The sequence below is a fragment of the Seriola dumerili genome, unplaced genomic scaffold (assembly GCF_002260705.1).
Source record: "Seriola dumerili isolate Sdu_G_001 unplaced genomic scaffold, Sdu_1.0 BDQW01000044.1, whole genome shotgun sequence".
Classification (NCBI taxonomy): Eukaryota; Metazoa; Chordata; class Actinopteri; order Carangiformes; family Carangidae; genus Seriola; species Seriola dumerili.
Window position 1 is genome coordinate 7,730,496 of NW_019174299.1, and position 26,062 is coordinate 7,756,557.

At 40.0% G+C, this 26,062-nt stretch overlaps 2 protein-coding genes across 2 annotated transcripts in view; both read right to left on the reverse strand.

Annotated features, from left to right (window-relative positions):
- LOC111217662 (carbonic anhydrase-related protein 10-like) overlaps window positions 1–7,918 on the reverse strand; it is a 112,544-nt gene extending 104,626 nt beyond the window's left edge. Inside the window, exon 1 of the mRNA XM_022739626.1 lies at window positions 7,810–7,918. Within this exon, the coding sequence (XP_022595347.1) occupies window positions 7,810–7,870 (61 nt within the window). The 5' untranslated portion in view covers window positions 7,871–7,918. The remainder of the gene's footprint in view (window positions 1–7,809) is intronic.
- A 4,314-nt stretch (window positions 7,919–12,232) lies between these two features.
- On the reverse strand, window positions 12,233–23,608 carry pla2g4c (phospholipase A2 group IVC). The gene is given in 13 exon segments (XM_022739723.1): window positions 12,233–12,417; window positions 13,797–13,968; window positions 15,278–15,432; window positions 16,874–16,957; window positions 17,060–17,206; window positions 17,465–17,605; window positions 17,766–17,831; window positions 18,682–18,822; window positions 18,904–19,009; window positions 19,101–19,287; window positions 21,444–21,586; window positions 22,897–23,007; window positions 23,495–23,608. Coding segments are annotated over 13 exon segments (1,752 nt in total).
- Between the last annotated feature and the right edge of the window lie 2,454 nt (window positions 23,609–26,062).

Sequence of the window (26,062 nt, forward strand, 5' to 3'; positions counted from 1 at the left end):
GAGTTTTTCCTCTCTACTCTGCTTGCTCGCGGTGCAAACTATTGGCTTTCTCTCTCTCTAATATTATATAAGGTCTTGACCTCACTCTGTAAAGTGCCTTGATATAACGTATGTTATGGTCTGGCACCACATAAATAAAACTGAATTCAATAGAATTGAGGCTCACTCAAAAACTTTGGAGGAAAATGTCTCTGCACTGCTGCAGTTCACTGAGTCTGGCTCACAGGAGCCTTTGCTAGCACCTCTGCACATTAAGATATGTTTCGGTCGCACATTTCAACAACAACAAAAAAAAAAACATTAGAAAAAGTTACATACTGTAGCTTTCATCAATAAACCAGCATCCAATCTGCAGAGTCTGAGAAATGATACACAGAGATACCTATGTTATTCTACCCAGTGAGCCCTGGGGGCAAAACTGGATGAAGGCAGCTGTAATAGAGCCATTTTTTACTTGTCTTTACTTCAAATCAATGTACTGAAGCAGCCTACAATATAAAGCAGACATACAGTCGTGTTAGTGAGACTGACAAGTGCAGAAAACAAACTGCAGGACAAACTGCAGGAAACGACGCCCCTCTTGAACTTTTTTATTATTTTATTTTATTGACTGCAACTTGAATGTACATGAAATACAACACTGAGACTAAAAGACTGCTGGGTGGGGAGTTCTCTGTACAGTAATAAGACATAAAAGAAAAGAAGAATTAAAAAAAAAAAAAAGAACAAAATAAAAGAATACATGTAAATAAAGATACAAAACACAATACACCCATTTCCATTTTTTTGCAGTCTTCCTATCAGTGGAGGATTTAATGGTCTTGAAGTACGGCTCTCATGTTTTACATAAAGTAGCAAAGAAGAGGGAGTTTTTTGTTTGCAAATTTACATTTATGAATAAGTAACTTAACAAATCTGAGGTGATGTTTGCTTGTTTTTCATTTTTTCTGTTATAAATGACTGCGGCAGGTACGACTGGCGCAGCACTCACTGGCGCCATCACACACTCCTCAGTCCCAGTGGATTTATTTATAATTATTAAACATTTTTTTAATCCATTCTATCTATTTACTCATCGCCACTTGTCCATTCATCTGTTTTAAGAGAGAAATGAGATAATAGATTCAATAGATGATTTAAATATTTTATTAATACATAGATTTGTTTAAATTTTATGACACCCCCCACCCCACCCCCCCACCCCCAATATTAGTAGTGGCGCTCTGTGGGAGGCTCTTCGAGCTTTTATACAAGGGCACGTCATTTTCTATGACTCCCAGTCGATAAAAGTCAGAGACCAGACTGTTGCCAAGATGAATTTCTTAAACTTAACAAACGCATATGCTTTCACGCATTCAGAACGAGCCCATAGCTCATGAGGACGTCTGCATGAATAGGTAAAGTGATGTTATTTCAGTTGGTCTGGTGCGCTGCTGCTGATCTCCAGCTGCATATACTGATTCTTACATAATATAACATCTGAAAGAAGAGCGGTCTAACATCGGCAGGCTTTTGATCTTGGAGCAAATGGTTAATGTCATGTGCACCAGGCATTTTTGTCTGAAAAAAGAGGCCACAGCTTGTGAAACTAAAGTTTGTCTTGTAGATCACAGCAGGACTCCTGTGCCAGCACCACAGCATGATACCAGCATGTATGATTCCAGACAGAGCAGGTACACTGCTGTCCATGCTACAAAGACAGATGGTCAGGAGTAAACATTTTACAAAAAAGATGGATAGTTTTCTGAAAGATGCAATAAAAGTCTGGTAAAGTATTTAATTCTAAAAATATGGCTCATGAAAATAGATCATTCCCACTAGAATTACTGCAAATAAACAAACAAAAAAAAAAAAAACTCCAGCTGTCACAACTGTTAAGTCACATCAATAGTGGAAGAGACTCTTAGTGACAGTCAGTTAAAAAAGAAAAATGGTCAGTCATGTCTTACTAGTAAACTGACATTAACACTGTGATCAGGCCACTAATGAAACAGTATAATGTAGCAGAGACTGTGAATCTGCTCTGAGTAACCTGATGGTGAGGTGTTCCTACTCTCCTCACAGAGTAAGAGAGGAGGGAGTTATCACTAGGTGGGTCTGATGCTTCAGTCAAGTGACAGCCTGAAGACGACGCAGCAGCTTCACGAAGATCTCCAGGTAATCACACGTCAAGATGACCGTTCTGACTCCCTGCTCTGAGAGCTTCAGCACCGCGTGACACGACCTCAGTAAGCTTGTAAATCTTTACAGGACATGATCCGGTAGTAAGGGTTCTCCGGTATTGGAGAAATACATTGTTTTGTTTCACAAAAGTTGTTTGTAATGACACTGTTTTAACAGGAGAGATGAAAAACGTCTGTGATTGTAGGCAGGTCGAAACACTGGTTCATGTAACATCGGGGCTGAAAATATGAAATATGAAAATGAGTTTTGCCAGTAATCCTTTACTTCCAGTATTTCTCAAACTTTATACAGCGTGGACAGATGAGTGGAAGCTTCTGACCTGATGTAAATAATGTGTACCGTCAGGATAATACATGGGGACAGATATTTTGCATCTCTTTACTTGAACTGAATGAGTTTGATTTAAATTATAGACAGTTTGTCTTTTTCAAACTGTAGTCAGCCTTTTGTCCATCTCTGTGTCTATTTCTTTCAAAGACCGACACAGAAGAACTACAGCTACACTAACATCTTGTAACTTTTATCAAATGGAAAATTCAATTGTACCTTCGAAATAAAACAGAGACTGTTAAATGTTAAATACGTAGGTGAAGGGCTCTCTCTCTCTCTCTTTCTCTCTCTCTCTCTCTCTCTCTCTCTCTCTCCCTCAAAAGTCAGATGACAGCTCCTGGTTACGACTCTTCACTTTTCAGACTGCTCATCAACGATGGATGATTATTATTATTGATGGCCATTATCCGAGGCACAGCAGCAACACTGGTGGTGTGGACATACAGTGGGCGCCAGCAGCAGCAGTTTGCCTTTGCTATAGCTTCTTGAAATCGGCCATGTTCAGCGGGGGTGTCTCTAGACATTTCTCTAGAATTTTTTTTGATGCAGTACCACAAGTGTCCACGGGGACAAACCGCCAGCTAGGCTGAGTGGGGGGCACCATGTCCAGCTGTCTTAGACCATCCATGTTCTGAAGGGAGTCCAGTATCTAAATGGATGTCGTCCCATTGAATCCATTTAGACGAATCGCTTAAGAACAAAGAACAGAACAATGTAACAAGGACAGTCCTGTGCAGGGAATCCCTGCGAAGCTGTGAGCTGGGTCTGCAAAGTTTAGAAAAAAACATTTCATGTTAAAACGCTTTAGGAGGCGTGGCCAGCACCAAACTCCCACATTTAAATCACCTGAGCTGTTTTATTCTTTATACAACCATTTAACCTGGTAGACCGCTAAAAGGTAATTTGTGTTTCTGTGTTATACCTATGTTTTATATTGATTTTATCATTGTTATATTCTAATTAAAACTCAGATTTTGTGTTTCACTTTATTTAGAGCTGCTCCAGTGTAGTCAGCACAATACCACTACTGTGACTCAGGTTGTCCTGCATTGATCCATCAAAAAAAGTGACGTTTAGACAGCGCAGAGTGCGGCTTGCCTGCTATGTGCCGAACTTTACCCACAGATGGCTCACCAGACGAACAACATGCCAAACAGAAATCAGGCTGTATGGTGCTTGCTCAGAGGCGCCATATGGGAGGGAAAAGTTAGGACGATTCTAACTGACAGAGCCAATAAAAAACGATTAGAACATCAGGTGCAGTGCATGTTGGTAGGAGCTGATCGATTGCCCTACATTAATCCATCTTGCAGCGGTCAAGTTAACACTGGAAATTGTGCAGGTGCTAACCTGCCCTCATAATGCAGATCTGCCTTCATCTTCATGTCAACTAACACGTAGAAAAGCGAAGTTTGTAGCTTTCTCAAGAACTGCTCATCCAAAAAAAAAACTTCACAGTCAACACTGCACTTCCTTGTGTCCTCAGCAATACACCCGCCGAGTGTGAAGTCATCAGATGAGCTGTTATGGAGAAAATCTAAATGCAGACAGAGATTCCTCCACTTAAACTTTCAATATTACAAAGAACCATCTGGGAAGGCTTCATTGGAAAGCAGGTGCTTTCAAAAAATACAGCTGATGAACCATCTGTTTATCACAGGCTAATTTCAACCAATCGGATTCTTTATCCTTAATTTTTTTTTTCACTACCAGTGGAGCCAGATTCTAAATCAAACTCTTACCGAAGCCAGTCATGAGAAGAGGAACAACATCTTTTCCATCATGAAAAGCCTTCAGCGTACAGTATGTAACTGCCACTATTGGGCCTCTCAATCAAAATCATGGCAAAATTTGGTGACGTAGCGAAGTATTGTGGGATCATGGGAGTTGTTGTCCTCACTAACATTGCCATCCTCTCCTGGTGTTCCAGTTTAAGTGGTGCTCATGTTGTCTGGTGAGACTTGTTTACATATTCCACTTCCTGTGCTCCAAATGTTGTTGTTGGCAGATTTTCATTTTCACCACAGCAGGTCCACCAGTGTGTCTGTGAAGTGAAGGCCTCGTCAAAATGAAACTAAACATCACTTAATGTGAAATGCACCTCCATGTCAATATCAGTCCACAGACGATAATAATAAACTTGCCGGCCGAATATATTCTACACATGAATTAAGACGCGTGACGATTCGAACTGCTGTGCTACAGCAATATAACTAATAAGTGGACCTCGTCCTCCTTTCACCACCGAACTTCTCAGTAAACACCATTCTTCATGCTGATACATCTCGTAGCTTTTACTCTCAAGCCACACAACACTCTCAAGCTACATAACTCAACCTCAAGTCACAAAACACAGTCAAAGGTCACACAAATGAACGAGAGAGAAAGAAGAAGAAGAAGAAGTGACCAAAAAGGCCAGTGTATCCTGTTTCGCTTGCCCCTCTCTCTCTCTCTCTCTCTCTCTCGCTTTCTCTCTCTCTCTCTCTCTCTCTCTCTCTTTCATGGATAAGCTGAGTAATGACAGTAAGATGAATTTGATTTGATAAGATGAATAAAATTTCTTTAATTTAATACTACAAATAATAAGTTACTACATTAATGGGAAAGGCGTGAGCAGTCAGTGATCGTTCTGATGATCATCGATCACCAATATCATCTTCCATCGACTTGAGCTAGCATGTAAACATTAGCCATAACTTATGCTGGTTAAGAAGATATAATTACAGTCACAAGATAGAAAGTTGCGCACAAGCCAAACTATCAAACCTGCAAGCAAGGAGCCGTGTGTGTGTTCTGTGATGTCACTGATGATAACGGTTTATGTGACATCATTATTTATTATTTATTCATTCATCTATGTTTATTTTTTTCTTCATGTCAAGTAACATGTAGAAGAGTGATGCTATTGATATGCCCTTGGGAAGACAGACAGACAGACAGACAGACGGACGGACGGACGGACGGACGGACGGACGGACGGACAGACAGACAGACAGGCAGACAGACAGACAGACGGACGGACGGACGGACAGACAGGCAGACAGACAGACAGACCCCTCCAAAGGTTCTCAAAACTGTAAAATAGTTTCAATGTGAACAGTGAATAATGTGAATAGTTTGCTTTGTTCTGTTTTATGTAAATTATATTTGCCACCTTCACCACTTATTTTTACTCTTTTAATATCCACACAGACAAAAAGCACCATAATGTTTGTGCTTGAGTTACTCTGTGTCAGTAATGCTGATAGTGACTCTGGATATGGGATAGGATCCCTCTAAGTGTCACCTTTCATTAGAGCCCAGCATTATGACTGTATATGTTTAAGCTTTCAGGACTAGTAGCCTTTTTATCCTACGTATGTGACTTATGCCCCTTTTTGGAGCCTCCAAATGGCCATTTTGGAAAACACCTAGACATACTCACAGAAAAACCTATGTAAAATATTCTTTTTCTGTGGTATTGTTACCAGATTTGAACTTGGACTAGGTATGCTGTGGTCTCATTGTGTTTTCTGGCAAGTAACTCACATCTGCAGTCAGTGTTACCTTTCAGAAGAGTCCGAAACCATGCCTCTGCTCCAAATTGTTCAAGAACAGCTTTTAATTTACTGTGGGTATACATTGGACAGGAGTTTTAGGCTAATTCCACAGGAATGATAAGGGGTTAAAAGTCAGTGTTTCAGGATGCTCTGGTGGCTCAACTGTGCACATACCTCTGAGGCTTAGTCCTAACTGTGGGTTCGAATCTGGCCTGAGGCCCTTTGATGCAATTCAGCCCCTCTCTCTCTCTCTCTCTCTCTCTCCATAACTTTCTTGTCTCTCTCTCTCTCACTGCAATAAAGGCAAAAAATGCCAGAAAATGTAACTTTCAAAAAAAAGTCAGTGTTGTGCAGACACGGGACGTCAGGGCAGGGAGCTGAGAGTGCTGCTAACCTTTGATTGTTTCTTTGACCTGCAGCCAAATTATTTGCAGAGGTTTCCTCCTCTCCTTAACAGCTATAAAACATGGCCTATAGTGTGTAATGGATGCATACAGTGATAGATGTTAAACGGCACGGCTATGGATATTGGATCACCACTCACATGATGCCCACAGGCTGAGAACAGACCAAGAACACGATATACCTCAAAGTAATGGCTTGATTTCCATAAAATTAGTTGTGCACAATCCAGACCCCAAGTGTAAGAAACCTCTTGATTTTGTGACCGCTTCACTTTCCTCTAGTGCCACCATCAGGCCTTTTCGTTTCCATTTCCAGTTTGTTCTCCATTTTCCATTTCCATTTTTACAGCCCATTTTTGCTTATTTTCCAGTTGGCATGTATACTCAGTTCAAAAATGTGCCGCTCATTTTATTATTTTTTTTGATGATGAGTGAAGATTTAAATGTGTATTTAAGTTATATATACTATAAGTTATTGATTAATGGTAAGAGAATTTTCCATTCAAGAATTTTACCAATAAAATGACATTTTAACTGTAAAGCACATTTCTTATAGATCAGCATTGCATCGAAATAGTGAAGTGCATATGAATTAATGTTGCATGCATGTCAGCCTTCTATTGCAGGGTTGGCCTGGCCTGTGGTAGCGGGTGACGGGTTGGTGGGGCCCATTGTGATATCTTATCATGGGGCCAAAAACCCTGCTGCTGTCTGCATGTCCGTTTGCTAAAATCACTATCACCGGTCCAAACTCTCACTCTCATTCAATGCAGAAGTGGAGGCTGACAGCTTCAGCAGGGAGGAGTATGAAATTCTGACCATAATCCCACTGAGGGATTTGAGTGTCTGTCTAGATGGACGCACTGACACGGCCATACTGTATGAGCTCCCTGACACACTGACAGTGAGACTGGAGGACTACTTGTATTCACAGTGGGAGGCCGTTAGAGTCAGACTGTGTATTTAGGCTACTACTACTATGATCAGAATGTGTGTGTGTGTGTGTGTGTGTGTGTGAGTGAGTGAGTGCATGCGCATGCACAAGAGGCTGCTGATCAAAATGCCGGGTTATGGTGTGTGAGTTTTCAGGCATGAATTCAATCATCTCAGTGTAGCTTCACTTGCTGATGCACTGAATGTCTCTTTGTCCAAAGAGCCTGTTGACACATAAGTAGCTACTGTACAACACACACTTCATCAAAAGTGAAAGCTAATGATTTACCTGATTGGCAGGTGGGCTGATTTTCATATTTAAGTACTTTTCATATTTAATGGCATCACTCCAACATTTCACTCATATCTCTACGTTGTTCTAATATTTTAAAGGGTCGCAGTTCCTTGTGTCTCCTTACCTGATGACGTGCAGATGATATATGCTTGTAAAATCACAGATATATCCCAAACGACATGCATTCTTCGTTCAATTCATGCTCATTTCCTTCAGCTGTTGCGGGACGGTCGCTTTGCAGGGTCGCACTTCCAGACGACACGGCCAAACTTTGAGCATTTTTCCCCCTCCTCTCCGCTTCTTGTTCTCCTTATCCCCGTCTCGCCCTCACGGAGCGCCGAGATGGTCTGAAGTCTCGCAGGAGATCCGCCCTCACAGCGTTGTCCTCTTTCGCTTCCCGGTTTGGTTCCTGGTTTGACAGCATCTCACCCTTCCTGCCCGCGTTTGTTTCATGTACCTATCTGTTTATCCACCTGAGAGGAATCTCAGCTGTGACTTCTTTTATCATGCATTTTCCTCCTCTGCTTCTCCTCCGGCTCGGGTGGATGTTAGTGGCGCAGGGTTCGCCTGCTGACGGATCAGGCAACTTTACTGGCAACGCAAAGCGCACCAGGAGCGCACAGACTGACGGACAGACAGAGGCTACATGTTAATGATACTGTATGATGGCAGAGTGTTCTCTCCGTGAAGCACACAGAAAAAGTTCATTTATCAATGGGAAACCACAAATTACATTAAAGTCAGACTTCTACTAAGGAATAGCCTACAATCAAATTGGTTTGGCATGGCAGGGAAAAACTTTAATACAGACCATAAGCTACTAGTGAGAGCTTATATAAAACATTACAATCAGACATTTCAAAGCTTTTATTCCAATCTCAAAAGCCAACTCAGCGTCAGTGATAATCTGATTGTCTGAACTAAAAGAAATGATCCAGCACTGATGAGTCATTTTATTTTACATAAATTACAACGACAGTGGCACAGCGACCAGCTTTGGAAGCAGAGTGATGTGTACAGATGTGCGGATGGCTTTGATGAATGCACCGCTGTATTGACAAACGTTGGTACTCCCTCGTGTGGATGTTGTGCGACCTCTAGCGTTAGGTTTGAATTACTGCTTTCAGAAGCGGTGTAACGTGACTGGCCAGTCAGGCTGAGCATACTGTAGGCTATAGTTAGTATGTGTGGAGGATGAAATGTGACATAATGACATACAAACAGTTAGGATATGGGATATACCTATGCTGTATGTATGAGCAGGACCATACCTCAACACACTGAGATCATGTCTTCTGTATTTTTCTGGGAATTTAGGGACTTTATTCTACAATGTGATTTCTCTAGACTGATGAATGTATTTTTAGAGCCAGAGTTTATAACCTGACTGGCTTTGAAACAGCATTTCAAACCTGCATATGGAGAAATAAGACATTGAGGCTTAATTCTAAGGATGAAAAATTTAATTAAAATTCCTTGTAAAGACATATGTATGGAAGAGTTTAAATGCCAAAATAAAAACAAGTCAAACACAGAAATAAAGTAAAACACAATAGATGTTGTTATTTGTATGTTTACGTATGTACCTACCGTGTCAAAATTAAATTCAAAACTTATGTTAAATGATATGACACATTATTCAGCCTGGATGAATTGTCTTTCATTGTAATATAAATTTTCCATGACACATTAAAATAACATTAAGAAGTGCATCCAGCAGAGGGCAGCATAGACCTGCTGCCAATACTAGCTGCAAAGCACTGTCATTTGTTTTCCTGCTGAGGTGCAAGAGGGAGATGTATCATCAAATGAAAAATAATCAACTTTCCAATCACAGCTTTGGGGGCGTAACCATACGCAGTGATTATTTGAACTGACACAAGCTGATGGCAGCCATGACAGACAGCCTTTCACATTAAAACAGTTTCCTGTGCGCCATCCAGCTGCTGGGATGCTTTTGACTCTATATTTAATTTAATTTGTGACTGACTTTGAGATGGATTGTGCGGCAGGAGGCTGTTCAAACATGTATTAGCTGAATTCCTGGTTAGTGTTGACACCTAAGCTAATTAGTGGTAGCTAGTGTTAGCTAACAGTAAACAGCTGGTTTAAGGAGGAGGATAAGTTAAGGCCACATTGACACCTACATTTACTCTGTGTGGAAAATTTGAACCCTTCTCATCCATTTAATAAATGGGGGATGTGCACTGATGCTGTAGGGATTGTCCAAAACAACTGTGTAATGCAGCGAAAAATTTTCATCTGGTTCAGCTTTAGCTGCAACACAATGTGACATTATCCTGCACTTATTCCTTGTGGATATAGTTTTGTAATATGAATCTCTGCTGTTTGCCTCGACATGAAATGAAGGATAAAACCTTTTTCTACCATGATTACTTTTCATCCTTCCCGAAATCCTCTCTGTGAGAATTACAAACCACTGTGCAGTGTTTTGATGCCTAATAAAATCCAACTGAACTTCCCAGATTGTATTTCATTGTCTCACATATGAAAAGGTACACCCCCACAAACGCTGTGCTGTTTGCAGCAGGGCTTCTTTCTGTCTGAATGAGGCCTGAATTAAGGACCACAGTGGACTTAATTGTAGTTGACTTTGTTAGAGGATATGCTGGAAATGGGGGTTACACTTTTTGAGCAGTTGGGCAGTGAATGAAGAAAAAGCAAAAAACATTTTTGAGTGGAGTGGGACTTAAATAGTCATGAACTACAGACTACAGATCACCTGTCGTGATAAGGCCTGATCCACAATCGGTTAATGTCCATTTAATCCCAAAGGTGTTGGATGGGGTTGAGTTCTTCCACAAAACTTTTCTTTATGGAGCCGGCTTAGTGTAAGGCACTTTTGTCTTGTTATAACAGGAAAGGGACTTCCCCAAACCATGGTCGCAACCACTGTATCACTGTCTACTGGGTGTCCAGATGTACATATTGTGTATGTGCAGCACAGTAAACCTAAGAGAAGACACATACTGTTACATGTAATTGATATATATTGATAGTGTGAGTCAAAAGACAAATATCTTAGACATGCATGCATTACATGATTATGTACTGCTGTGCTTTCTCTGTGTCCTGGCGCAGGGTCTCTATGTAAAGGGAAGCCAGTGTCTGATTTATAATCAGTATGAATTAAACCACAGAGTTCAGTTCACACCAAACCAGAAGGATTAGAATCAGAGCCGCGGCTCAGCTCAGGCTTCCTGGAAGAGAAGAAAATAGAAAAGGACATGATAGATTTCTGATAAGTCAGTTATTTATTCATCAGCCATCCACATCTCTTTGTCTGTCTCAGACACACAGTGACACACAGATATTATATAAACTCCTTTTATTGAGTCCTTTTTTATCCATCCATCTCCTTTCACACACACTGGGCCTCATGCAAGAAGCAGTCGTATGGAAAGATTCATTCTGAAGTAGTTCGTACAAGTGAGACGTTTAATCATGCTCACAATTTTCTAGTTAGTTCTGAGCTAAATCCACGAGTTGTCCAGATATGTCATACAAGTCATGAACAGATAGATTGCCTTTCTTCACAGGGGGATAAATTACAACGGCATATTAGGGCCATGATAGGTAAAGAAACAAAACTTGGTGAGCGGGAGGAGGGGCTGAGACCAAGCACACCTATGGAGGGAGCACATTGTACTACTCCACTTTCTGATTCACTCAGCTGACCTGCAGCTGTGGCGTAATACAGTACACTGTGTGCTTCTGCGTAGGAATACGGCAGTTCACCGGTTGTGAAAATGTAGTACCAAGGAAAGTGCTGTTTTGACGGGAAGATAACGTGCTGAAATATTCTACATGAAGCTACAATTATTCGGATATTGGATTGTTTCGGTGGGCGTCTTTTAAAAGTGTCTAAGACACGTTTTTCTGCTGGCCCCGTGCACAGCAGCACATCGCTCTGCTAGTGTGTCGGTGTTTCCTGCTGCCTCTCCTAACTGGCAGCGCACTGATCTGAATCTAATACAGTTAACACACTGACTATGTATGACTACCTCACACAACCCGTCAAATAATCTGCACTATCCCTTTAATATCACAAATATATAAGAAAAAACTCAGAAAACAGTGCAAATATTCAAAAACAAAAAACCGTACACTTAAACTGATGTTGGCTTTTTTAGGTCTACTTCTTCAAGCTGAGAGGGCACCAATCAGAATCTACTGCAGATTATACACTAAACTACCTCATGCAAATAGCTCAAATTATCATATTATTATAATAAGTTTATTGAACTTGTTTTCTCAAGTTCTGTTAACAAAACTCAAAAAACGATGTTCAACTAACTATTTAACTTGTGTTCAGTTTACTCACATTTTCAAGGTAGCAGGGGAACTTCTATGTTAAACTTAAAATGAACAAACCAGCCTCACAGAAACAGTAAGAGACTTTTAGGATAGGAATGTTCTTGGAATGAGGCTCATTATTTCCTCAGACACACTGAGCTCACAAATTAGATGCTGAAAAAGACGATCTCTGATTCTCTCTCATGGTCTCACGGAAGACTTCCTGCCACTCAGGCCCTTCCCTACCTCTTGTTCTGTCGGCGGACAACGGCATTGTTGATCGCCCTCAGCAGAGTTTCCTTGTTGTTCTTCATGTTAGCTTTCACCGTCTCCAACACAAACATAATCTTCTCCTGGCTGAAGGGACGCTGGAAGGTGGAGAACTCCTCCATCTTTGCGTTGAACTCCTCTGCATCTATAGAAAACAGTGAACACATGTGACTCTCCTTTTCCTTCTCCACGACTCCTTGCTAAAAGTATAAAGCAGAACTGGGCTAGCTAGTCGCAAGTAGCACAACCAGTGCTTAGAAGGACCTAAATTCATATCCATCAGTCATAGAGTTGAGCCGACTTTGGATTTAGTTCTGCAAATCAGATGCATGTATGAAATTTAAAGGTAAGACCACTGTATATGTTCCTTCTAGGATGGTTTCAGGCCCCTGAATGTGTCCCCCTTCAGTGCTGCCAGGTACTGAAACACAAAATCTAGCACACATCCAAATCCAGACCATGGTGCAGCCAGAAATAAGTTTGCATCTTGAGTGAACATGTACCAAAAGTCTGTGCTGCAGTTCACAATACACTCTTTAATATGCAGGCTGCAGGACCAGTACATGTCCTAGCATATAAGGGAAAGAGATTATAGGTACATGTATAATTTTTGAAAACCTGAGTAAAAACCAGTCTGACACTTAAAACAAGCTGAAGTTGTGAATTACAGCCACCAAACAGGTTATGGCTGTTTAAGGCAGATCCACAGTCTTTAATATATTACTGTCTATATCAATGTACTGGTTCCAAATCAGATCCATACCGTTTCAATATTAAAACAAGACCATGAGTCTACAGCTTCATTAAAGGCCCTGCTAGGCACAGCCGTACTTAAAAAGGTAAATGTTAACGTCTACATGGAGACATGCTCACAAAGACAATGTTAATATGCTGACCTTTAGCAGGTATAATGTTTTACATGTTTATCATTGTTGCTTTGCGTGTCACCATGCTAACATGTGCTAATTAGCACTGAAGACAAAGGAGAGCTGAGGCTGATGGGAATTTCATTAGTTAAGCCAAGATAAATCACACAAAGCTTGGCTTCCACTCAGAGAAATGGTTTCAAATGTACAAAAAGTAACAGGTGTTGTTCAAAGGAAACAGATAGAGGTCCGCTTCAAATGCAGCACAAATATAGTACGATATATGTCACAGTATACAGCAGTAGTACCTGTACAGGGAATCATGAATAACACTGCCCTGCAAAGTCCCTATACAGTACATGTGCTAAACTATGCTTCATTTTAGAGAGGAAAGAAAATGTGTCCGCACATAAAAACACAAAACAGCAAATCAGAAAGCATCAATCACAGTTTCCCAGCTAACTGTGGATAACCTACACTGTGGCTTTAAAAACCTTTTTGCTGCATAATCTAAACTATTAGCAAAAAAAAAACTATAAAACAGGTTTCCTGGTTGGCTAACATGGATGCAAAAAATCCATGATTCCTTTTTGTCTCTGTCCATTGAAGGTTAAGGTTGTGTTTACTGAGCAGTTTTGTCTCAGTGTGTGTAACAGACCTTTGCAGTTCTGTCTGTTGAAGAGCGGCATGTAAATGATGGTGGGCGCCTTTTCATTTCCCTCGAATACGTAGCAGTCTTTCGGCCAGTCTCTCTCCTCCAGGATTTTGTCATCTATCTCTGGGAAAGGCTTGTTCACCTCCGCTGCGTAGTCTCTGGCGAGAGTCAGAGTCTGAAGAGAGCAGATGGTGAACAGTCAGTCATCCTTCACTTCATAAGTCACAGGTACAGCCACAGATATCACTTCATCTTAAGTTATAATAAATTATTTATTGAGTATTTGTAGGTCAGTAATGAAGCATTTGTGAGAACAATGTTTGGGTTTCCAATATGTGACAACAGCAAAGTCTGCTTTGCTTTTTCTGTCTTGTTATCTGGTTCTTCAGAGGGGAACTTTACACATAAATATCATCTTCATTTTCATAGTTAAAACAGCTTGAAAAACAGTTGAAAACAGCTGTATAAAATCTCCTGTGGCATCTCAGGGGCCTTTTCAAGTCTGCAAAAATATCCTAAGTGATTTAATAGGCAATAAATTTATGACAGAAAGGTTGTGTTATAAGCTAGAGTTTGACAGACATGGCTCTCTACTAGGCAGAGAGCTACTGTAACTAAAACTCTGTAACTAGAACAGTTCATTTTTCAAATCTGTCTTTGACAGTTTGACAATGCATGTTTCAACTTTCAGTCCATAAGAAAAACTCAGTTGTTCAGATTATCTGAAAAAAAAATTATAATACAATAGTCTGGTGGACCCAGCAGAGTCCAGGGCTGAATTTCTCTCCCAGTCCAACTACGGGCTGCCACAAAACAGATTTAAGTTCAGATCCTCAACAGCATTTTTCAGAAAGTAAATGGTTAACAGCTTGTTTGTTTTGAATCACTTAATCCTGATTCATAAAATAATAATAAATGTCTTATTTAACATGATAAAGATGATAGTTGTGCAAGATAAACCCTATAAATGTATATAAAGTGTTTCAGTTTATGTTCAGTTTTTATTCTATAATCTTGTTCATGCAGTCTTACTTGGACAAAGGTGTAATCAAATTTGTTGCAGAGATCACAGATAAACTAACTTTTGTTTCTGTGGTCATGGGTCTTGTGACTTTTGTTGCACTGAGGTTGTATTTTTAATGTTGTTTATCTAACCTGTATGTTTTTGATTATACATGAGGTGAAATATCCTACATCATTTAACATTTCAGTTTCAATACTGTACATGCAGGTACAGGACAAGGTGAAGCTCAAGGTCAGTTCTCATTTCTTGCCAATTGAAATGACAGATTGTATCAGCTACAGTTACAGTAGCTAATAATGTTAATGTTAGCTGCATGGTTTACAATGCTGCCCCTGGCTTAAGTTCACACACACACACACACACACACAACACAACACAACACAGACACACACACAGACACACACAAACACACACACACACACACACACACACAACACAACACGGACACTCTTCACAGTGCCTCAAACATGTTTCCAGCGCTGTACTCTGGTGCAATGATGAGATCGATGTCTCTCTTGTCTCCCAGAAATGGGGGGTAGGCCACATTGATCAGCATCCCGGCATCCACCAGGTGGAATCTCTCTTGACAGCGAAGGCAGGGAGGAATGGGGAAATCTGACAACAGAAATATTTCGATTCAAGAATTAATTTTTCCATCATTTAATATCTCCTAACTAACTTGAGGGGTCATCAAGGAAGAAAGAAAAAGTACTCTCTAAGGGTCTCTCAAGTGAGCAGTTATTTACACATCCAGCAGACACAGAGCAATATTAGCATTTACTCTGAGTAGTGTTTCAGGCCACCTCATCAGTGTAAATTCAATATTTATTCTCTTTCACTCTGTTTTGGCGTCTGCTAACTCTTGAGGGAAATATTTGGCTCTTTAGTTGCTAAATGCTTGACTCTGTTCACCAGCTAGTCGGTGACTTTGTCTGTCTGCTCTTTGGGGCTGTGCTAGCAGTGTGGAGTGTGTTTTTCCACTGAAAACAGCTGCCAGCTGCTGCTGGAAACCATGCTGATGACAGCTGTGTGACTGAACTCAAGCAGTAAAACTGCAGGCTGGAAAAGCAAAACAAAGAAGAGGCAGACGCTGAAATGTTCAGCAGAGCTGAGGTGAACTGCAGAGTTAATGATTATCTGTGAGTTCATCCCTGTGATTAACAAGGTCTTGTTTACTTAATTGATTCAAATCCTAAAGGTCCATATAGTCTAAAGGTAGATGTCCATGTGTTGTTTGATTATAAAGCAGGTCTAGGTTCTATATTAATACTGTGAAATTATCAAAGCCTTAGTCCACAGAGAAATGCAAGGTGTATTCAGACACTCTCCTCCTGTGTTTTATTTGAAGTGTTGATCCATAAGAAGATATATTTGTGGTTTAAGAACCAAAAACCTTCTCAGTGTAGTTTTACAGCAGAATGTTTTCTGAGTGATCCAATAAAAATATAGCAGATTTCAGGTAAATACTCAGAGATACTAAATCCTGCAAGGTTGGATGGTGGGTCCAGGTGGGCGGGGCTTTGATTGTGGCTGAGGGCAGTGACTGCTTTGTTGTGACATCACCAAGTTCCAGAAGTCCTGACAGCTGGTTTTAAGGCTCAGTGTCTGAATACAGGCTGTGTGCATTTCTCTGTGGACTGAGGCTTTGATACTTTCACAGTATTATATTGAACCTAGACCTGCTTTATAATCAAACAACACATCTACATTCATACTATATGGGATCTTTAAAACGAGCCGTCTGTAACAGCCATGCCCCAAGCCCCCGCCCACCTGGACTCACAATCCAACCTTGAAGGGCCTCTCAGAAGAGAGGTTCTCCTGATCAGCTAACTGTTTTTGGTTCTTAAAACCACAAATATATCTTCTTATGGATCAACACTTCAAATAAAACACAAGAGAAATGCAAAATATGGGACCTTTAACTTTCTCCAAGAACACACAAGCGTATTATCTAAAATCTCAAAATATTCCTTTCATACAAAAATATTGATTATAGTAGTTTTACAGACACAGATAATGTTTTTATTGTTGCTGAAGAGGTGTGTCTTCTCACCTTGGTATTGGTAGAGGAAGTTTCTGGTTGTTCCCCACTCCCATTTCATAATCAGGGGAATGATGTGTTTAGTGAGCAGAGAGACTGGGGGGAAAAGAAACAGAGAAATTTGTTTCCATCTCATTTAAATAAAATGTGTCTGTTGTCAATAGTATTGAGCAGTTTTCTGCCATACTCTACACTGACCATATGTTTTGAAGACTCCATCCTCCATACTTTGGCTCCAGGTCTGCACTGCCACCATCAGCTCCAGACTCCACTGCTGAAAAAGACTTTTTCTTTCCTCCGCACTCTTTGACTCCAGCAGCGCAGACTCATTATGATTTACCTTGTCTGGAAAAGATAAGAATCTAATGGGCACTGTGGCTTTTTCAATCAGACATTTTCTGTGTCATTATTTCATCACAATCCAAGAAAATATTTGAATTGGGAAGAAAATTGAAACACTGATGGCATTCCTGTCTGGCTATCAGTAGATGCAGTTTCACGAATTAGCTTAGAGCTACCAAAACAGTCGGATTTAATCAGTAAAACTAATACGATGTCAAGCTGATAGTAAATCCTCATTAGGATCATCATCATCATCACTACCTCTTAGTATATTCTGCAGCTTATCCAGGTCAGACAGAGCAGCAGGATCCTGAATGGTGCTTTTGGTCAGGACCACCAGTTTATCAAGGTTGTTGTATACACGCAGGTACTCTTGAGAAGCACTGTCTATATGCCCCGGCACTGAAGCAAACACACACACACACACACACACACACACACACACACACACACACACACACACATACACACACACACACAGAGTAAGTGTGTAATATATGATAAACATACTATATTATACATTTAGTATGTATGATGATTACGTAGATATCATTGTGATTACCATTCAGCCAGGGAGGGATGAACTCTCTGATTATGTCCTCATGAGCCAACGCACAGCCTAGAACCCCTGCACAATTTCAACACACACACACACACACACACAAACACACACGCATGACCAACAGTCCTATCAATGCATTATTGTGTGATATGCAATGGCAGAAATGCACCTTTAAAGATTCTAAAAACTCATTCTGTCAGTCAGCTTCATACCATGGGTGATGGCATCCTACATTAACTCATAGACTACTCGAAAATAATGTATTTAACAACACTTGTATCAAAATGCAAAACGACAATTAGTTGGTTGTTTGGTCACTGTCAATCAAATCTGATCAAACAAGTCCGGATGAAGCTGATTAGCTGAGTTTTTCAGTTTTAAACTTTGATTATTGTTTTTTTAGTCATGAATATTTAATGTTAGAGAGAAATACCTAATTTAATTTGAAGTTTGTAAAATTCATCTTGTTAGGTTCATTAGTTTTGATTTCAGAAGCATTTTGATCTTGAGATTTATTTTGGTCTTTCATACATTTGAATAAACCCTTTCATTAAAGTGTAAACAGCCACAAAATAAATCAGATTATACAAACAAATAATAAAGAAAGTGATTTTACCAATTTTTATCTCATTTTGTTAAAGCACCTTTTTTCAATTTTAATTATAATTATTAGATTCATTGAGTTTTGGGTGCACTATAATAAGCTCAAAATACAATATTAACACAGTGTCACCTTATAAACCTATTATGGCTAATGTGTTAGAAAAGAGTTGCCTATTGCCTAAAGAAAAAAAAAAGAATTCCTGTCGCTTTAACATGTAGCTGATTTTTATACTTCAAATAAAAGCTGTTGCTCAGCTTTAGATTTTCTGCCTTGGTTTTTCACATCATGCTGCTTTAACCTGTAAACACCAACCTTGTAGTTTGACCATGTCCATCTCCGGCTTCTCCTCCAGCAGCTCTCCACGCTGGAATTTGCTTCCCAGGAGAGACGTTTTAACAAAGAGACCAATCTCTGTGAATCCAGCCTCATGAGGGCTCACCTCAAACCATTTCCCTACGAGAGAGAGGTTTATTCTACACAGTAATTCAAATCAGTGACTCAGTTAGTCCTAATGTGACATGTGCAAATGCATACCTTCTATGGGCCCATTTGAAAAGCACTGCTTCTCAATGGCGCTGTAGATGGGGTAAGGGTTGGTGGCATTCCTGCTGGCCTCATCTGAAAGACGCCGCAAGTCCATCTGATGAAAAACAAGATATTTCTCTGAAGGACTGCCGATAAAATCTTTGGGTGTGTTTGGAGTAAAAGTTTGTGTGTGTTTTCCCTAGTACCTGTTTCATGATCCCAGCAGAGGTTAACACCCCCCAGATATCGGTGAGAGAGAACAGTTCCTCTTTTGCCCTCTCATCCAACCAGGCCAGCGCCTGCTCCAGCCCGACCCCTGGACCTGACAGCTTAGACACTGCTGTGTCCATGTTAGTGCACCACTGCGGGTCACTGTACAGGGAGGACATGGACCTATCAGAGGAAGACAGACAAGGGTCAAATTAAAGTATGATGAGTTTTTTTTTTTTTTTTAGTAATGTCTGTAGTAGAAATTGTGTTTAAAGTTGTTCCAACCAAATGTTAATCTAACAATCCAGTTGTATCAGTTCTAATTTATAACCCGTGGCTAAAACAGGGATAATTGAGTATTTTCACAAACACTGAGAAACATTCTCACTGGAGAGTAAATAACAAACCCAACATGTATTGACTGATTCACCAACATCCATCTCAATTCCAGTAAATTACATCTGGCTGTCCTCTTTAGCAGTGATTCTCAACAACCAGGCCATGACATGTTACTGGTCCCTGCAGTGGTGTGACCCACGCTCAGAGAGATTGGACGACCCTCCTCTGTGGGCCATAGAAGCCAAGTTTGCAATTATTTTCACCACATTGGAGCGTGGCTGTGGTGACAACAATGTCGGTTGGTTGACTGCTCAGTATGTCCATCACTTTGTTCCAGACTGAAATATTAGGACAAATATTAAATGGATTGCCATGAAAGTTTGTACAGATATTCATGATCCTATAAGGATGAACCCTCGTGACATTTGTCATCCCCTGGCATTTCATTTAGCGCCACTAGCAGGTCAAAGTGTTCACTTCTCCAGAGAAATATCTACACATCTACAACATGTAGGCAATGACTTTGGTGATCCCTAAACTTTTCATCTACTGTATCACTGGGTCAAAATTTCTGTTTAGCCATTATCTATTTATTTAATTCGGCTTTGAATTAATTCTCTCATATTTTATTCTTGCTAGTTTCTGTTTTTATTTTTATTTACATATTTTATCATCTACTGTCTTTCTATTTTCTCATTTCATTTTCCTCCTATTCGCCCCTATTTCATTGTAGTATTTGCATTTTTTTATTGCATAAGCACTTTGAGCTACATCTCTTGTATGAAAAGTGCTGTATAAATAAAGTTTATTATTATTACTTTGTGTTTAGCACTAGTTAGCTTGCTAACACACTGAACTAAGATGGTGAACATGGTAAATATTATAGAAACCCAAAGAAAATGTGGGATTTTCAAGTTCTCTGTTGGAAGTTATAAAACCTTGTTGAAAAAAAAACAATTTACACTTGTAGTAACACAAATAACAGCACTGGAACACAGACGTCATGTTGTGAGGTGAAATAGGTAAAAAATGTACTATTATTGTTTGTTGAGTATTTCTTTTTTGAGTATTTTTTCTTTTTTTCCATGACCTCACCCGCCGGTTTCTGAAGACCAGTTTTGAAGTTCAGATCCACCGTCGCCATTTCGGCAGCGCCTGACTCCCAGCTAATGATAAAAAAGGGCAAAGAGGTGGGGAGCGTATGGAGCTGAGATTTGGGCTCATGCTGGTTTGGTTTAGACATTGCTAGAATAACAGCGGTGAGGGTGTCTGGACTTTCTTGTTCCTTTCTCCGGACCTGTCATACTCCCCTTTCCAACCCACTTCCACCTGCTCAACTGTTTTCCATTTTTCAATCACTGGAACTTCCCCATCCATCTACACTTCTGTTTCTCCGTTCCCTCATCTTCTCTTATTATAGCCATGTTTCCCCATTCAGTGGTCAGATTGTCTGCTAACGTCTCTGTGTTTCCCTTTGTGCTGCTCTTACTGTACGACTTCTGTTCCTGTGTGTAGTTACCTATCATTTTTGAACTCTAAACCTCAGGAGCACATTTCATTTCTGGAAAAACCAATGCAAGTAATTTTGAGTGAGAGACTGCATTAAATACCAGAAGCTAGCCCAGAGGTGACGTCAGTCTCGCTGCTGTCACTGTGAGCATGTTAGCTGCCTGATGTTAGCATTTAGCCTCAAAGAGCTGCTAGCACAGCTGTAGATCTTTTATAAAAACAGTACTGCACGTCCTACTCTTCGTTACTTGAGTATTTCCTCACAGTGAAAGAGAATAAACCTCATAATTAAATACAGATATCATATAGTTTAATCCGATCATTAGTCTTTTTTTCCAGATGCTCCTGCAGCATCTCAAATCGCATTCAAAGCTGAAAGGTCCAGGGCCTTTGGTAAGGGCACGTCACTGGTAGCTGCTCATCATCCATCAGGCCTCCATCTGTTCAGCTCTCATTCATTCACACACATGTGAAAGAGTGATCATTGTTACCATGTTGATCCAGAAACTCCTCCCAGGTAGAGCAGAGTGTCCAGCAGACCATCCTTTTCCATCTGATAGAGGGAACCCACCAGTCCCACGGCCGCCCTCTGACCCCCGCCTGATGCCAGCAGAGCAATGTGGGGAACTGAGTCCTGGTTGGAGAGATGATGGAGAGCTGCTAAGCTAATTTCAGGAAACAGTAAGCTAGAAGAATATGCATTACATATCAAAGTTACAAAAATACCAGTAGAAAAGATTAGTTAGTTCATTTTGGGCCAAAACTAGTTCCAGTTGTCTGATCAGAAGAGGCTGCTTTTTATGTAACTCACAAACCTCATAGGTTTGAAGCTGTATTACCTGTTCTGTTTCAAACGTGTTATTGTACTCCAACCTTATTAAAGATGAAACAAGCTGCAGCTTGTATCAAATTTGACAAAACTATAAATAATATGTTCTTTATGCACCGTTTTTAGAGGCTACACATAAATTACGCTGCAATTAGAAACCTCCTATAATTACATGTTATATTCAAAATAAATGATACTTAGACACTATTACACCAAATTATACTCTAATTCATTAATATACTATTAGACACCATTTTACAAGATCATAGTCTAATGAGAAATAAAATACAATGTAATATCAGATCCAAAATATGCTACAGTTTGACGCTATTCTACAGACAGCTGTAATTAGAGGAATGTAATTTCATATTTTATCAGGCATATGTTATTTGGCCTTTATCGCTTCACTTTCTTACCGATCATTTGTTGCTCATTAGAAGAAAACTGTCCCGTAAACTAAAGTCATAGCACATCGGGCCACATCTATTTATACAGTGTTATTTCTAAATGCAAGGCTGCGTTACTAACCAGGCCGAGCAGGCTACCATGTCCTTAGCTTCCATCAAAATACACTGTTGGTCCTGCATTATTTCTGTCTTTTATAGCACCTCTGTTAATTTAGTTTTTACCATGTTCTCAAACTGCAGATTCCTAAATAAAGACGTGTTTAGACGTGAAGGTGTAGTGAAGGCCTGTGAGAGGTTGAAAGGATTGAGGAGGGGAGTTAAAAGGGGCTCAACTATTTTTTTTTTTTTTTTTTTTTTTTTTTTTGCTTTGGGGTATGACATAACACGCTTAAATATCTTGTGATTGTGACATAATAATATTATGTAACCGACCACAGTATCTGTCACTTAACCATAGCTTCAGCAGTACAGAGAATATTTGGTGTGAAGAGGTGCATAGGAGTCTTTGTCTAAAGCCTGCACAAGTTACTGTAAGACTTAGAAACAATGATCATACAAGTCATGGAGGACAAACAGTAAATATGAGTTATGAAAGTCAAACATGTGAAGAACATTTGTGCAAATATGACACATTCCCAAAGAAAAATACAAGAAACAAAAAAAACAGACAGAGATGATCTCTCTCAGTGTGAGCCGGTTCTGTCTTACTGCAGTACAGTTGATTTCCAGGCTGTTGATTGACTCCAGAACTACTCTCTTCCTCCTGTCAACATACTCCTGCTCACCAGCACACAGAGCGTGGGACTGACGGATGGGTTTCTGTGGGGAAGAAATCAACTGATTCAGACTGAAAAGGAAATGAACATGGTGAGCTTTTATTTTGGATTTTAAATTTAAACTCTTTTTTTTGGGAAAACTATGAAAGAAATGGTACATTTTACCTTAGAGCTTAATATGAATTTAAATTTGAAATGTGCTAGAATATAATACACATTGTACGGTGTGAGCTTTTTCACATGACTGAATATACCTGCAAATGCACTTTTCCACAACAGGAGCAATAAATACCACAATAGTTCATACTGGTTTTCATGACAATCAATAAAAGTGTAGGCTATAGCCAATAATCTTTGTTTTTTTGTTTGTTTGTTTTTGTCAGTATACAGTATCATACAGACAAATACAGATATATGCAGTATCAGGGTATCAGGATCTGATAAATGGTGTAGCTTCCTGGTGAAGGACAGTAGACAGACAGTGGATTATACACATTGTGCTAATAATGTACATGCCATGCATCTCTCACCTCTGACGCTGCATCATTTCCCTCCATGTTGTCCACTGCTCTTACCAGAGCTCCTGAAATCGCAAGCCAAAGGCAAATCAATGTGGCTGACAAAGGTAGATGTCCAGTCTGCATGTCTGCACATGCAAATAAGCCTCAACTTCAAAGGAAATGCAGAAGTTAAATCCACATTATAGTGACAGTTCCTTCTTCTGACTTCACTGCAGTTACATAAGTGGCTGCAGACAATCAGACACGCTCCAACATGTATGTGTATAGACACAGGCATGCACGCACACACACACACACACACACACACACACAAATACAAATCTAACACTCACACACAGGCTTGTTAATTTCTAACATGTGTTGGCTTCAATATGCACCAGATGTCAAATGCAAAACAAGCTGAAAAACAGGGAGGAATGAAATGGATGAGCTCCCAACCAAAGCACGTAAATAAATCACGATGTACGTTTGAAGTGGTAGATGCATCAGCATTACTGAAGGCCCACACATTCTCACACACACTCTTTATCTGTCTTTTTCTGTGATTGGCACTGGGCTCGTGGCTGACTTCCAGTTCAGCTTAATAAATCATATGATCATTGAAGAGTCTAAGGAATCAGCGGCCAACCAATCAATGATGTATGACTGTAATCAATGATTGTATCACTGAGAGGAAAGCTTTGATGTGCTGCGATGACTGAGTGGTTGAAGTGTTGGACTTGAAATACAATGAGAGTTCAATGTGCAAGTTCAAGTCCTGCTCACAGCATAATCTGGCTGTACTTAACAAGGCGGAGGACCTGCATTGAAACCTCATCTTCAATAAAAGTACACGGGGCGTCGCGTAGCGCAGTGTGTTACGCAGGCGCCCCATATATAGAGGCTACAGCCCTCCCTGCAGCTGGCCCCCGGTTCGACTCCCGCTTCGGACGGCCCTTTCCTGCGTGTCATTCCCCCTCTCTCTGCCTCCCCATTTCCTGTCTCTCTACTGTCCTGTCCATTAAAGGCACAAAAAGCCCCAAAAAAAAAATTAAAATAAATAAATAAAAGTACACGAGTAGCCTATTATCAAAAAATCTATTTCATATATTAGTAAATATATATGTGTGTATATTGTATACATATACATATATGGCAACATCACTCTTAATATAGGGACATACAAGCCCGGCTCTATAGGCATGAAGGGGGCAATGTCCCACCAACTGCTGCAACTGTCCCACCACTGAAAAGTATTTCATTTTGTCCTTGTCCAATCATAAACATGCCACATTCAAATAATCCAAGTTTATTAGTATCTGATTGGTTGGTCTGGCCATATAAAAACTGAAGCAGCAGTTACTTCACTATCACTATCACTTCAGCTCTGCTCAGTTGCTTGCACTCTGGTTACCAGCCTATTTCACCCACACTCAGTAACCTGAGTCTGATCAGAATAGCCTGGTTTTATTGATCTCTACACCTGACAGGTTTATTTGGCTACTTGCAAATTGCGGCTTTTGTGATTACTTATCGTCAGTCATTAGCAATCACCTCCTAGACGTAGCAGTTGGCTAGTTAACTTAACTACTAGTTAACTAAACTAGTGTTACACCGCATAGTAGTTTCTCTCTCAAAAACAAAAAGGTTTTCAAAGGTTCACTCACCGTGCTTTCATATCTCTCTCTCTCTCTCTCTCTCTCTCTCTCTCTCTCTCTCTCTCTCTCTCTCTCTCTCTCTCTCGTCGTCCTACTCCTCAGCTCGACCCAACACCTGATCCCTGACCCAGTTGCACAAGCAGTGCACCCCCAGTACAGCACTTACTGTGAAACAAACATTGTATAGACTTGAGAAATGAGAAAGAAGTCACTAAATGAACTGTCTTTTTCTTCATTTTCTTTATACCTTTCTAATCATCATCTTCCTCTTCCCTTTCATCCATGCTTCTTCTCTCCATTTGCATTCTGTCTCTCCATCTTTTCTTTTTTCTCCTCCTTATTATCTCCATCTTCTCCACCTTCCTCCTCTTCTCACGACAGGTCTCTGGCAGTCTTACCTCTGAACATCAACGGGTTTGTGTGACAAAAGAATTACCAGTTATTTGTGTTTTATTTCTCCATTACTTCAGCACCATGTTAAATAACAGTTTTATTCACTGATTAAAGAATGAATCAGTTTGAATTTGCGTCGACATCACATTTGAAACTATTTTCGTTTCAATATATGGCTGATGTACAAAGATGTGTGCAAATAGTTGCATCACTGTTGTTTGCCATCACATTACTGCATGTCATTAACTTTGTGTCTTCTCTCTCAGAGGAAGAAGAGCAAACTTTATTGATCCCTGCAAGTAAATTAAGTAAAGTAAAACTGTAAAAACTAATATTAAAATAGTGATAATAATAAATTCACACTAAGTGAATAGAAAAATGTACGAATGCAAATGTGCAAAAAGTGAAAAGTAATGTAGAATCACAGAATGGATAAAAGTGCCAAAATGAAACTGTGTGAAGTAGATTAACAGTAAACTGAATGAAAAGTGTTATAAAGCAGTTTAACAGCAGAGCACTGATTTAGATGTGAGTAAGTCAGTTAGCA